This window comes from Balaenoptera acutorostrata, chromosome 9 (assembly GCF_949987535.1).
Source record: "Balaenoptera acutorostrata chromosome 9, mBalAcu1.1, whole genome shotgun sequence".
In the NCBI taxonomy this organism is placed as follows: Eukaryota; Metazoa; Chordata; class Mammalia; order Artiodactyla; family Balaenopteridae; genus Balaenoptera; species Balaenoptera acutorostrata.
The window spans coordinates 12,206,722-12,221,077 of NC_080072.1; the positions used below are offsets into that span (position 1 = coordinate 12,206,722).

At 42.5% G+C, this 14,356-nt stretch overlaps 1 protein-coding gene across 1 annotated transcript; it reads right to left on the minus strand.

The window, feature by feature from the left end:
- Positions 1-447: 447 nt before the first annotated feature.
- LOC103009882 (olfactory receptor 9Q1-like) lies at positions 448-1,400 on the minus strand. The gene is given in 2 exon segments (XM_057553685.1): positions 448-946; positions 979-1,400. Coding segments are annotated over 2 exon segments (921 nt in total).
- Between the last annotated feature and the right edge of the window lie 12,956 nt (positions 1,401-14,356).

A 14,356-nucleotide genomic window follows, 5' to 3' on the forward strand; every position in this document is an offset into this window, starting at 1 on the left:
GTGGATGAACTGATGGATGTATAAATGAATAGACTGATTATAAATATGTGATAAAACAAAAAAATCTAAGTATTGGGTATAGGGAGTTCACTATGCATTATTTTCAGCATTTCTGTATGATAGAAATCTTTCGTAGAAAATTTTGCAAAAAAAAAAATATAGTCTTGTAGTAAGGCGTGCCACATCTGAATTACACAGGATTAACTTCAGATTCTTTTGTCACTTGTCCTGGGAGTTAGAAATCTCACTCCAATCTCTTCTCAGGCTGCCTCTTTCTTCCCTTGTTTTCTGTCCTTGGAACTAAAAGTTCTGGTCCTTTTTTAATGCCTTATGCCGTGACGTATTCATTTAAACATTGAGCGTGCTATAAATAATGAGTTCCCAGAATGCTGGCACTGCAGAGGAGATGATTCTCGGTAATTTCTAAGGTTGAGCAAGGTTGGATGGCTAAGACAACCTGGCTCTGTTGAGAATGTTCCTCAGAGCCTCCGTCACTTCCTTGTTCCTCAGGCCGTAGACGAGAGGGTTCAACGTGGGGATCACTGTTATGTAAAACACAGACACCACCCGGTCCTCCTCCGAGGACTGGCCAGAGTTATCTCTCAGATACATGAAGATGAGGGTCCCAAAGAAGAGTAACACTGCAGTGAGGTGGGAGGTACACGTCCAGAAAGTCTTGGCCCGGCCGCCTGCAGAGGGAATCCTCATAACGGCCAAGATGATCAGGTAGGACACCGAAATCACCACCATGCAGGTAGGGATGACAAAAATGGCAAACACAATAATTACCACTTCCTGAGTGTAGCTATCCCCACAGGTTATCTTTAAGAGAGGAGGGAGGTCACATAAAATGAAGTCAATCTCATTGGTTCCACAAAAGGAGAGCGTGAAAGCTGAGACCTTCCACACCAAGGCGCTGAAGACACCAGCAACGTAAGCCCCCCCCCTCAACACACACACACACACACAAAACCCAACCAGGCCTTCCTCCTCATGATAGTGACATAAAGCAGGGGTTGGCACACGGCCACGTAGAGGTCATTCGCCATGAGGGCCAGGAGGTAGCAGTCAATGGAGCCAAAGAAGGTGAAGAGAAAGAACTGGGCAGCACAGAGTGTGTAGGATAAAGCGGCCCTGGGCTCCAGCAACACAGCCATCATCAGAGGCACAGTGACGAACGAGTAGCAGGTGTCCAGGAGCAAGAGGTGACTCAGAAGGAAGTACATGGGGGTGTGGAGTCAGAGATCCAAGCGGATCAGGATAATCATGCCCAAGTTCCCCAACAGGGTGATGAGATAGATAAATAGAAACAGGAGGAAGAGAGGTAGTGCCCATTCAGGACAGTCAATGAATGCCATGAGGAGGAATTTGGTCACCAAGGTGAGGTTCTTCTCTGCCATGAAGCCAGAGGTACCTGAGAAGGCTAGGATGAGAAGCAAGTTAGGGAACTAGAAATAAGATTTAACTGTATTTCTAGGTTACATGTATTGAACAAGTGCTATGGACAAAATATGCCAGGGGCTATGTGGGGCTTCAGAGATGACTGGTCTTAACTCCTACTTCTAAGGGAGTTCTGTGACATGTCAAGAAAACTGATGCAGGTAAACATTTTCAGAATAAGAGTGCTTTTTCTCCCACTTTTTATGGCTAACTAGCTGTGTGAGCCCCTGCAGTCAGATAACCACACAACCAAACTTTCCCTATTGTTCCAATAGGGGCTGATACATGGGGTCCTGTCTACCATGGAAATATCCATCTCAGGACTCTGTCCCTTTTTCTCCATGACCATACCTCCTCCCTTATTTCAAACTCTCTTCATCTCTTGCCTGGATCAAAACAAGAGCCATATAACTAACAGCTCCCGCAGCCCTCAGTCTTGCTTCTTGCCAACTCTTTTTTTTTTTTTTTTTTTTTTTTATTATTTTTATTTATTTATTTATTTATTTATTTTTTTTGGCTGTGTTGGGTCTTCGGTTCATGCGAGGGCTTTCTCCAGTTGCGGCAAGCGGGGGCCACTCTTCATCGCGGTGCGGGGACCGCTCTTCATCGCGGTGCGCGGGCCTTTCTCTATCGCGGCCCCTCCCGTCGCGGGGCACAGGCTCCAGACGCGCAGGCTCAGCAATTGTGGCTCACGGGCCCAGCTGCTCCGTGGCATGTGGGATCTTCCCAGACCAGGGCTCGAACCCGTGTCCCCTGCATTAGCAGGCAGATTCTCAACCACTGCGCCACCAGGGAAGCCCTCTTTTTTTTTTTTTTTTAACATTTTATTTTTGTTGTTGTTGTTTATTTGTGCTTTTTATTGTGGGTTTTTTAAATTTTATTTATTTTTTTATACAGCAGGTTCTTATTAGTTACCTATTTTATACATATTAGGGTATATACATCAATCCCAATCTCCCAATTCATCCCCCCACCACCCCCGGCCCCCCGCCCCTGCTTTGCCCCTTGGTGCCCATACGTTTGTTCTCCTCACTGTGACCAGAGAGATATTTCTAAGACTTTCTCATCCCCCTGTTAAAAATCCAGTCATGGTGCCCCATCAAGGATAGGATATTCTTTAGACTCCTCAGCGTGTCGGGGAAAGCCCTCCGGGGGGTCTCCCCCACTTACTTCCTCGTGTCCCTTTCTTACGCCTCACTGCTTGCACCTTCAACCACACTTCTCTCCAGGCACGTGAATTGTTTACAGCTTCTCTAGTGCCCCACATTCATTCACATCCCTGTGCTTTCCGCAGGCCACCCCTTCTGCTGAAACACCTTGTCTTTCCCATCTTCAGGGTCCTGCCCAACTCCTATACCACCTTCAGACCTCAGCTCAGATCCTACATCCCACAAGAAGTCTCCCTTGACTCTGTCTTCCCTGGTCAGGGTATGTGCCTCTGGAGCTCAGCACATTGTAAAGCCTCAATATGTTTTTGGGGAATAAATAAAGTTATCAAATGAGATATAAAGCATATTGCAAAGAGAAAGGCATTGTGCAAATCTTCAAGGGATTATGCTTATTTTTATGAAAATATTTAAAAACAGAAACTGTCTGAAGTCTTAAAAGCCCAATAAAGTTGATGAATATTCACAGAGATCATAAGCCATCCTTGGACTTACCCTACAATTCTCAACGTAACAGTGCGCTTACTTGACAGAAAGCTGTTGTCTTAATTAGATCCCCTTAGTTTACCAAAAAATCAATTTTAAAAGAACAGATATTTTCTTTAATAACAGAGAACATATATACAGACACTATTCTAAGTGATTTATATATTAAGTCATTTAATCCCCACATTCACTTTTTTTTTTTTTTTTTTTTTAATTGAGGATCTTGAATCAGATGCGTATGTTTGATTGATTGATTGATTGATTCATTTTGGCTGTGTTGGGTCTTCGTTTCTGTGCGAGGGCTTTCTCCAGTTGTGGCAAGCGGGGGCCACTCTTCATCGCGATGCGCGGGCCTCTCACCGTCGCGGCCTCTCTCGTTGCGGAGCACAGGCTCCAGACGCGCAGGCTCAGCAGTTGTGGCTCACGGGCCCAGCCGCTCTGCGGCATGTGGGATCTTCCCAGGCCAGGGCTCGAACCCGTGTCCCCTGCATTAGCAGGCAGATTCTCAACCACTGCGCCACCTGGGAAGCCCCCCACATTCACTTTTTGAGGTAGGAACTTTTTTATCCCCATTTCACAGATGAGGCAACTGAGACAGAGTTTAAGTAGCTCAATCTTGTGCCTAAGATTGCACAGCTAGTAAATGGTGGAACTGCCGTGAAGAACAAAACTGTACACAGAAGCACTGTTTATCTTAAAACAGGATTTTACATACATCACGTGTCTATTCCAATAGTCTAAGAGGACCCAGGAAATGTCTGCCTTTAAGTAGATGCATGAATACCAGCACTGCAGTCTATTCATATCCGAAGGCAGGTGGGGACTCTTGTGCTAATGGATAGAAAGTCCTTTGGCAGAGTTGCAGTGCAGGGGGGTAGAGAAGATATTTGATCATCTTTAAAGCATTAGACTTTGGCAGCTAGGCCAGTGTTGCACTGACATATTGGAGAAAATGATAAATAAAAGAAATTTGATCTGGTGATCTGAACTGAGCATGAACCAAGAGGACCAGAACAGTTTTCTCACCTGAATTCCACTTTACCTTTACCTGGCCAGTCCTCTTCACTCTTTGTCCACTATTTTTCCCTTGTCTCTAAAAAATCATGTCTTTTCCACTGCTTGGAGAAGTATCCTAAGGGTCTGGGGAGAGACCACTGGGCTGGGTAGCAGGAGGTCTGGGTGGATATTGTCCTCCCAAATCTGCTCAGTTATGACACTAAGCAAGTTACCTAATCTCTCCAGGCGTTGGTGTCTTTCTCCCTCCCCCTACAATCTACACACACACACACACACAAACATTAGTGAATCAACTTGGGGACAGTATGTCACAGCTGCCTGAATGCCAGTCCCTGCATGTATCACCCTCAAGTCCCTTGCCAGTTCTGGTCGATCAAGCACTTTCTTCTCTCTCTTCCCTTAATCTTTCTGCTTCCATGATTTGCTAAACCTGGTTAACATGCATTCCTCACTCAGGTTCTTGTTCAGTTCCAGGCTAGGAGAGCAGAGATTGGAGAAAAGCCTCTTCGTATGGGCTCCGGACTCCAATGCAAATCCATTTTGGCGAAGATACTAACAGTCTCTGAAAGTCTGAAGTCCCCAATCAATGGCTGACGTGGTCTCTAAGGAAAGGCAATTGTTACTCACGTGGATTCTTAACAAGACTCCTGGACCCAGTCCCAGCTCCCAAAGCCCTTCAACACACCCACTAAGTGGGGTCCAAAAAGCCTAAATCCCAGTTCTACACAGTCCCTCGATGAGTGAGGCGTCTCTGGCTTTAACTTCTCCGTCAGAACAATGTCAGAAACTGTGCCTTCCTCAGTGTGGCCACATCCTGGAAGGAATAAGGGTGCTTTGTGAACGCAAGGCTTTGATCACATTATTCAGAAGGACACAATGGAGACTCTACACAGAGACCTCAACAAGACACGTCATGTCTTCTAAGTTTGCCCTCTCTGGAAGTCAGGTGTTTCACTGTCTCCTCTCCCACTTTCTTTCTCCCCCCCCCCCCTTTAAAAGCAAATGAAATCACAGGGAAAACAAAAGCCTGGGATGTTGCTCAGAGGAGAAACTGGCATATCCTTTTTGTTGGCATGGCCTTTGCCATCTCTCTGCATCTTTAACACGGCAGTATTTCTTTAGCCCCAAATTCAGAGGCATTTTGTTAAGCCATTGAATTTCAAGATGGCTCAGTTCAGAAAAGGAAATAAGGAAGATGGGGAAGAACAGAATAATTATAGAATAATTGTTCTCTTGGACAATTATGCAAACCAAGAGAAAATGAGACCATATCGGTCACTGATTCATCACGGTGCTGAGCATTCTAAATGAAGAGCAGGAGATACAAAACGAAACAAATCCCTGTAAAAGAGAAAACACAATGCTTGTCTACAAGGACTATGCAACCTAGCAGGTTACGAAATTATTCATCCTACAGATAACAGGTACTAAGCTCATAAGTGAGGTGTAGGCCAGGTGCCACAGGGAGTCAGTGTAAGGCAAGATTACTTATAGATGGGGTAGATCAGGGAAGGCTTCCCAGTGGACGTGGACTTTAGCAGGCAGTTTGGATGGAAGTGAGGGGTGGGAGAATGATGGTCAAAACTCTTCAGGCAAGGAGAGCAGCGTGAGCAAATTCACAGGGACAGGAAAGCCCAGGGACTAGTCCTGGGGCAATGAGTGGGGCTTTGGCCACAGTACAGGATGGTGTTAGGCAAGTCCAGGATTAGGGTGAGGTGAGTGAGGCACTCACCTCGGATGCAAAAGTTAAGGTGGCACCAAAACCTTTAGTAAACAAGGTAAATAGTCATATAATATTATCGAAAATAAAAATCAACACAAAAATCTCTATGATGAATAAAATATCAAAATTTTCAGAACAATTTTTTTCTTTTTAGATTCCATATATATGTGTTAGCATACGGTATTTGTTTTTCTCTTTCTGACTTACCTAGGGGCAGGACAAGAATAAAGACGCAGACGTAGAGAATGGACTTGAGGACACAGGGACGGGGAAGGGTGAGCTGGGATGAATTGAGAGAGTGGCATGGACATATATACACTACCAAATGTAAAATAGATAGCTAGTGGGAAGCAGCCGCATAGCACAGGGAGATCAGCTCAGTGCTTTGTGACCACCTAGAGGGGTGGGATAGGGTGGGAGGGAGGAGGTGCAAGAGGGAGGAGATATGGGGATATATGTATATGTATGGCTGATTCACTTTGTTATACAGCAGAAACTAACACACCATTGTAAAGCAATTATACCCCAATAAAGATGTTAAAAAAAAAAAAAAATAATAATAAAATAAAACAAATTGAATGAAAATACAGGTATAGAATAAAAATATATATATATCAAAATTTTAAATAAAGAGCACCGGTATTACTGATTTTCCTTTTGCCTCAGTCTCCGTTACGGTACAGCATAGCGCTGGTACCCTATACTTGAAAAAGGAGGGTGAGACCAACAGCTTCCAGGGCACAGGCTTAACAAGTGCCTTTTAATGGACATTCCATTTCTTCCTTCTCTACCCTCCACTTAGGAAAAGAAAGTGTAGGAAAGTCAACCTAATAAGATCTAATACTTGCAGAGTAGCTTTAACCATTTCCAAGTACTCTCTTCATCTTCACAAGACCCCTGTGGGATTGAGAGAGATAACAAATTCCTCCTCTGTACTGATGAGGAAACATGGCAAACAGAGGCCCAAGGTCATGTAGTTACCTGGTGAGTGTACTAGAAATTGTGTCAGCCCTGGTTGCTAATGGACTCTGCCTAAGCCACAGGCCCTACGGCCCAAGAGGACATATTTTCATGACCACACACACATCCACATCCATGCCCAGAGCTCACTGGGTGAAGAGGTGAGTCCTCTGGGCTATGCTGTATTAACAAATTACCTTAAAACCACAGTGACTTAACACAATAAATTTAAATTTACCCATGGAAACGCCAGTGTGGGGTAGGTAGTCCTCCTCTGTCTTGCAGCTAAGCCATTTCGTGCAGGGGAGGACAGGGAAAGATCAAGCAGGATGTCACTAAGGACCAGGCCTGGTCTGCCTCCCTCCCACCTACATCACAGTGACCTGAATCCAGTCACAGGGGTTCAACATTACTGCCTACATAACCTAGAAGATGTAGGGAAGCACACAGATATTTGTGCAAACAAATATTTGGGCTGAAATCTCTGCCACACCCCTCACCTTCTGTGCATCCTTTGTGCAGGAGAAAGTCTAGGACCCACCCCAGAATTTCCAAGGACAATCAAGGGCTCACTCTTGCGTTTGCGTGGCTCTGTTTTCCTGTTTCCGCTAAAGCGTTATTTACACTCGTGCCCACTTCCCAATACTTCTCACCCTTTCCAGTACCACATCATGCCAAGCATGAAGCATGGCCTTTTGTCTTTATCCTACTCTCTAAAGCAAAATTAACACAGTGAGTTTGTTTAGGTAGCCGACTTTTGATAAAAATATTGTAGAGAACTTAAGAGGTTCATAGTACTACACAGATTAGGGAGAAAATTAGAATTGAATAATTGATGTCATTGTGCTACAAATTCCCCAGCCATTTCCATCACAAGAAATTTGTCACTGGCTGCTCCTCACCTCCACCTTAAGCCTGCCTGCTACTATATGACCCGTATCTTTCTCTGCTGAGATCATCTTTTATTTATATTTCTCTTCTCCCAATTCCCCAATCTTCCAAATCCCTATCTAGTCCAATCTACTGCGAGAAGACTCAAAATTCTTTGTGTATTGTTATGCATGATAATCTGAATCTTTAATACCCAAATACCTTCCATTTAGACCATACATTAGAGGTTCTTAAATTCCATAATCCAGATGCCCTTTAAGATGTTTTCCTCAACAAAGGGAAACGTCTCTCTTCAATAGAAAAAAATTAGGTCAAACTCCAGCTAGCATTTAATTTTTTTTTTTTTTTTTTTTACTTTTAACATACAAAATAATGATTTAGTGCTCAAAGATGCCTTAGAAACTGGGTTAAATAAGGAAAACTGTCTTTACTAAATAATTTCTCAGAGACTTTCGTGTGATAATATACTTTATAAATCTCCAAAATGAAGTAGGTATTGTGCAGCAATTCTCAAAAGTATTTGACAATGGAATGTTTACTAAGCTACTCTTGTGTACAAACACCCACAAATTCAGTGACATACAAGAATAAGCATTTACTCTCATATTCATAGGTTCCAGGATTTGGCTTATCAAGGCTGGGCTGGGCTAGCTTAGCCAAGCTGCAGCTTGGTTCCTGATTTGTTTCACATGTCTCTCACCATCTTTGGGTCAGCAAGCTACCCAAGACATGTTCTTCTAACAGTGGCAGAGGCCCAAGTGAGCAAAGTTCCATTATCAAAACACATTCAAGTCTTTGCTTACATCCGGTCTGCATGTCTGTCAGCCAAAGAAAGTCACATGGTCAAGCTCAACAACCTGGAGCAGGAGAGTATATTCTATTCACAGTGGAAGAGGAGTTTTCAGAACACTTTTCCCTATCATCCATAAATACTCAAGTCCTACCACCGAACCACATGCAAAATACATTCATCACCACCTAAGACCACCCACACACACAAGCCTTTACAAATTACAAGTCATGCCTTGGTATCCGTGGGGGATTGCTTCAAGGACCTGCCCCGAATACCAAAATCCGCAAACACTCGAGTCCCATAGTTGGCTCTCTGTATTAGTGATTCCATACTCATGGTCCCACAGTCATGAATTCAGCCAAACATGGATCCTGTAGTACTGTAGTATTTATTGAAAAATAGTCACATATAAGTGGACCCCTGCAATTCAAACCTGTGTGGTTCAAGGGTCAGCAGTACATCGTTGGGATCAAAGTTTAGGATCTTGTGATCTCTCTCAGCCCAGAAGCAGCTCCCCTTGGTCTAAAGAATTATGAACTAAAAGGACAAGTTATCTGCCTGCCCTACAAACACCCAACATACATTGGTGAACCATGCAGGATAACCACAGTAAACATACCCATTAGAAAAAAGGAAGGATGGTAGGCACATGGCAGGTACTGGTCCATAGAAATTCTGAGATCCTACTGGGCCAATATTGCCATGTCCCCCTACCCTGGGGTATGAAATGTGCCTTGTTAGGCCATGAACCTTCTCCTTGGTGGAGATAGGGCACCCCAGGTGGGTGTCCCTCAGGGCTCTTAGGAAATATCATGACCATTAGATCTTTCTCATACCCCAAAGTACTTTAATCCTAAACATAGATAGCTTCTAGTTTAGCCTTTTCTCTCTCAGTTGGTATTCTCTAACCACTTAGAGTTTACCAGAGAGAGGACATGGTAAATTTTGGTTAAGAGTATGGATCCTGGTATCAGACCATCTGAGTTAGAATCCTGGCTCCTTCACGTTCTACCTGTGTGATCTTGGGAAATACGCATAATATCAGTGTGATTCAACTACCTCATCTGTAAATTGGGAATAATAGTACCAACTTCATAAAGTTATGGAGCAAATCAAATGAAAGTGACATGAGTGAGAGAAATAAAGCCACTCTTCAGTAAGGTATCCTGATCTTCACTCTCAGAAGAATGTTTCCCAGACCTCTTCCCAAATTCAACCTTTCTTCCTACTTCCTGTCTGAATCTTTACACATTCAATGACATTGCAGAGTTCCCACTAACTGGTTACTTTAAGATAGTAGTAAACTTTCTATCTGGGTTTTAATGAATGTAAAACTCACTAATAATAATTGTGAAGCCACAGAAATAGCCAACATCCCTGAGGGACCATGAAGTACCATGCAAAGCACTTTACATATAACTTCTCACTTAAAAATAAAATTATAAAGCACTCAGACGAAACGTAACATTTCTAATCATATAAGGAAATATCCTCATAGATGCTACAGCAATCTTTGGTTGGTAGTTCTCGTAAATTCATTATGCAATTGTCATCTCATCATCTCCCTATCCCATTTTGCTCTCTCTACTCTAGCTCAATATTAATGTTACTGCTGATATCAACCTTCCCTGTTGTTACCATTACACAATTTAATTTAAAATCTTTATCAATATTTCTTCCCATTAAAATATGGAATTTCTTTGCTGACATTCTGCCTCTGTCTTTCATTGTTTTCCCTGGAGGCAGGCTTTATGGGAAACTCCTTACTGGAAGATACTCTACCTCTGGGGGGCTGGTTCCATGCCTCCTGTGCTGCAACCACTTGCAAATGATAACGATAGCCCAGATGATTAGTACAACAGAGGAGGTGTTTGATGAGCATTTTGCAGAACTATGAAGATAATTAGTACAACTTGGCTTTATTAAGAGCTTTCCTCAGGGCCTCCTTCATGTCCTTGTTCCCCAGGCTATAAAATCAGAAAGTGCAGCCCGGAGCTTACAATTGTGTAGGACTTGGTCCCAGCCTTTTCCCCTTCCAGAGACTTTCCTAAGTCATTGCGTACATAAAATAAAGCTCAAGTCACAACAATCAACCCTACTGTAGTTATGTAAGAGGCAAAGGTAGAGCAGGTCTTTGCCTGGTGACCTGATTTGCAGATGTTTAGATGGACTTGTCAATGAACAGCTAAGTGAACAGGATCACGGCTAGTCTGGTCAGAATCATATAGAAAGCAAATCATATATAGTAACAGAAATCATATAGAGAAAAATTATATATAGCAGCAGCTGCTAGAGGAAGCTATCTCCCAGGTCTGTGCCAATAGCAATGGGCGGTCACAGAAAATAAAATCAATTTATAAGGGCCATAGAGGGAGATAAAGAAGGTGAAATGCGTAGATAGAATTGCATTTGTCAAACCCTCTAAAATACGCCATCACCAGCTTCTGCTATACCTCCTGAGAGTCATGATGGTGGCAAAAAGCAGAGGTCAAGAGTGGCCACAAAATAATCATAAACACATCTGAAAATCTAACTAATATTTCCAAAGATGAGGTCCTAAGTTCAGTCAAGTAATATTTTGGGATTTTAAGCACTGGATTTTACATCAATTCCCACTGTAAAAATTGAATAAACAGAAACCTCAATTAAATAGAGTTGAGAGACCAGAAGGGGGAGCTCTCATGCCCTGTGATGACAGCAGAGCCCAGCAGGAAGAAGAATGATGCCTCTTTCCTGGAATTTACTATAGTCATTCAGACTTATCAACCTCATTTCTCTGACTCATATCTGCTAGCTCATATGCTTGTCGGTGAAGGCCAGGCTCAACATTGGATGAAAACTGCTAATAGGGAAAATCCTAAAAAGTCTCTAGAATTTCACCTGGGAGACCAGCCCACTAACTTATTATATGAACAGGCTTAGGCAATCGCTAGGGGGCTTTGTCCTGGGCTTTTCCGAAGCCTGTTGATTGGAACAAAATTCAGGCTTGCGTTCACAAAAAATCTGATGAATCTTTTCATGATTATTACAATTAACTTCAGATTATATTTAAAGAAAGTTCTGGTCTTCCTTCAGATGTTGATTCCACCTGAGTAGCGTTTAACTCTATGTATATTAATGGGCTGAACCAGGACCTTCCCCTTCTAGTAAAAAGGACCAGGATGGAATGGGAAACTATATCCACTCCAGATTTAGTTAATCTGGCAAACCAGCTGTCTCATACTCTAGATGAGTCATCTCAAAAGAAGACCAATAAAATTCTTAATCTTCAACTGCAGTGAAGGAAGGCTCCTAAATGAAACCAAAACTCTCTTAGTTTCTGCTATTGCATAGAGTCAGGACACTGGAAAAAGAATGGTACAAATTTAAGTGCTCAGGCACCTTCAGCCCTCTCAGCAGCCTTTCTGACGTTCTCCCAGTTCTCCATGATGAGGTTCCAAGGACTACAGGGGTTCTTCCCAATCCTCCCTCTTAATTGTCTTGGAGAACATTTCTCCCGATTGGAGATGAATCTCTTCCGATCCTAACTGACACCAGAGCCACACTCTCAGTGCTCAAGCCAGCTGTTGTAAAGCAGCCCCTGCCTCGAATAGTGGAGATCTTCAATGAACCTCAAAATGTTCCTGTCTCTGAACCTATCCACTTTTGTTTAGGCCCTTTGAGTGGTACCCACCATCTCCCCCTTAGTTCCTCCACCTCTATCCATTTATTAGGCCGAGACTTCTTAAGGAAGTATCATGCCAGAATTTCTTTCTCCCAAAGGGGGAAAATAATTCTAGAATTTGACAGTAGTCATCAAAGTAACCAACCAGGTGAATTACATGATACTTTGACATCTTTTATTTGTTGTGTTTCTGACAACACTAGAGCTGATTCTGTAAACACTGATCATTTGTCCCTATTAAATCAGCTACCGCTTTCCTTAAGAGCAAAATCTCCAACTGACGTTGGCAAAATTCATAGCACACCTCCCATCAAAATTCAAACAGACCCCTCAGTCTTCCCAGAATTAACCATACCCTACAAGTAAAGGAGCCCTTCAAGGCATAAATCCCATAATAGAAGATCCCAAGGCTTGAAGCCTCTTTATCCCTTATACTAGTATACTTTTATCCCTCTGTATCCCTTGTACTAGTCCCTGTAACACTCGCATTTTACTGGTGAGAAAGCCTAAGGGCTGAGTTTTGGTCCTGGGCAAACCTGGAGGTTTGTCCAGGACCTTAAAGCAATAAACAATATTGTCAATGGAATATTACTCAGTCATAAAAAGGAATGAAATTGGGTCATTTGCAGAGACTTGGATGGACCTAGAGACTGTTATACAGAGTGAAGTAAGTCAGAAAGAGAAAAACAAATATCACACATTAACATATATATGTGGAATCTGAAAAAATTGGTATAGACGATCTTATTTACAAAACAGAAATAGAGACACAGACATAGAGAACAAACGTATGGATGCCAAGGGGGAAGGGGGTGGGTGGGATGAATTAGGAGATTGGGATTGACATATATACACGATTGATACTATGTATAAAATAGATAACTAATGAGAACCTACTGTATAGCTCAGGGAACTCTACTCAGTGCTCTGTGGTGACCTAAATGGGAAGGAAATCCAAAAAAGAGGGACTATATGTCTATGTATAGCTGATTCGCTTTGCTGTACAGTAGAAACTAACACAATATTGTAAAGCAACTATACTCCAATAAAAAATTTTTTTAAAAAAGATCTGAGAATCTAAAAAAAAAAAACATTGCTATCCCTCAACACCTTGTTTTTCCTACCCTCATATGTTACTAACATCCATTCTCACTGGAAGTAAATTCTTTACTGTAATTGTCTTATGCAGTGCATTCTTCAGTACTCCAGTTCATGAAGCTAGAAAATACCTTTCTGCCTTCACTTGAGGAGAAAAACAATTCACCTGGACAGTAATGTCTCAGGGTTATACTGAAAGTCCTTTTTATTTTTGCAAATCCTAAAGGCTGATTTGGACGATATAAAGTTCCCTAGAGGTTCTACTTTGTTGCAATATGTGGATGATTTGCTTCTCTGCTCTCAGTTACCAGGCATCCTCGCAGGAAGTCAGTATGCACTTAGTTTTAAAGGGATAGAAGGTCTCCAAAGAAAAATTGCAGTTTGCCCGAACCCAAGTTCAACATTTAGGGCATCTGATATCAGAACAAGGGCTACATCTAGATCCAGATAGACTTCATGGTGTCCCAAGTTTCCCAAAACCCAAAACTAAACACTAACTCTGAGGTTTTCTCAGCTGGTTTGTTATTGCTGAAATTGGATTACAATTTCTCTTTTATGGCCAAACCTCTATGTGTTTTATTCAATAAAAACAACCCTGACTCAATTTTATGAGAAGAACTGAATGATATAGCCTTCAAGGCCTTAAGGCCTTAAAGGAAAGTTTGATGAACCCACCTGCCTTTGGGCATCCCAATTATCAGATTTCCTTTTTCCTTTTTTTTAATATGAAAAGGAAAGAAATGCCCTTGGGGTACTCACCCAAGAAAACAGGGACCACCCTTGACCCCTAGGGCATTATAGCCAGCAACTGGACCCAGGGGCCAGGGATATGACCCTTCCCTTGGAGCCACTAAAGCCACTGCCCTTCCTATTGAGGACACTGAGAAAATCATGTGGGTTCTCTGTAAACCATTTTTGCACCTCATGCAGTAGAATCTCTCCTGAATTCTCACCACACCCAACATTTTTCAGCCATCCATCTCACGTCTATGAAGTCCTTTCATTAACTGCCCCTCACATAATTCCTTTATGTTTTAATCATCTTAACCTGACTACTCTCCTCCCCTTTGACACTGACAGAGTACAATACCTATGATTGCCTAACACTGACGGACCAC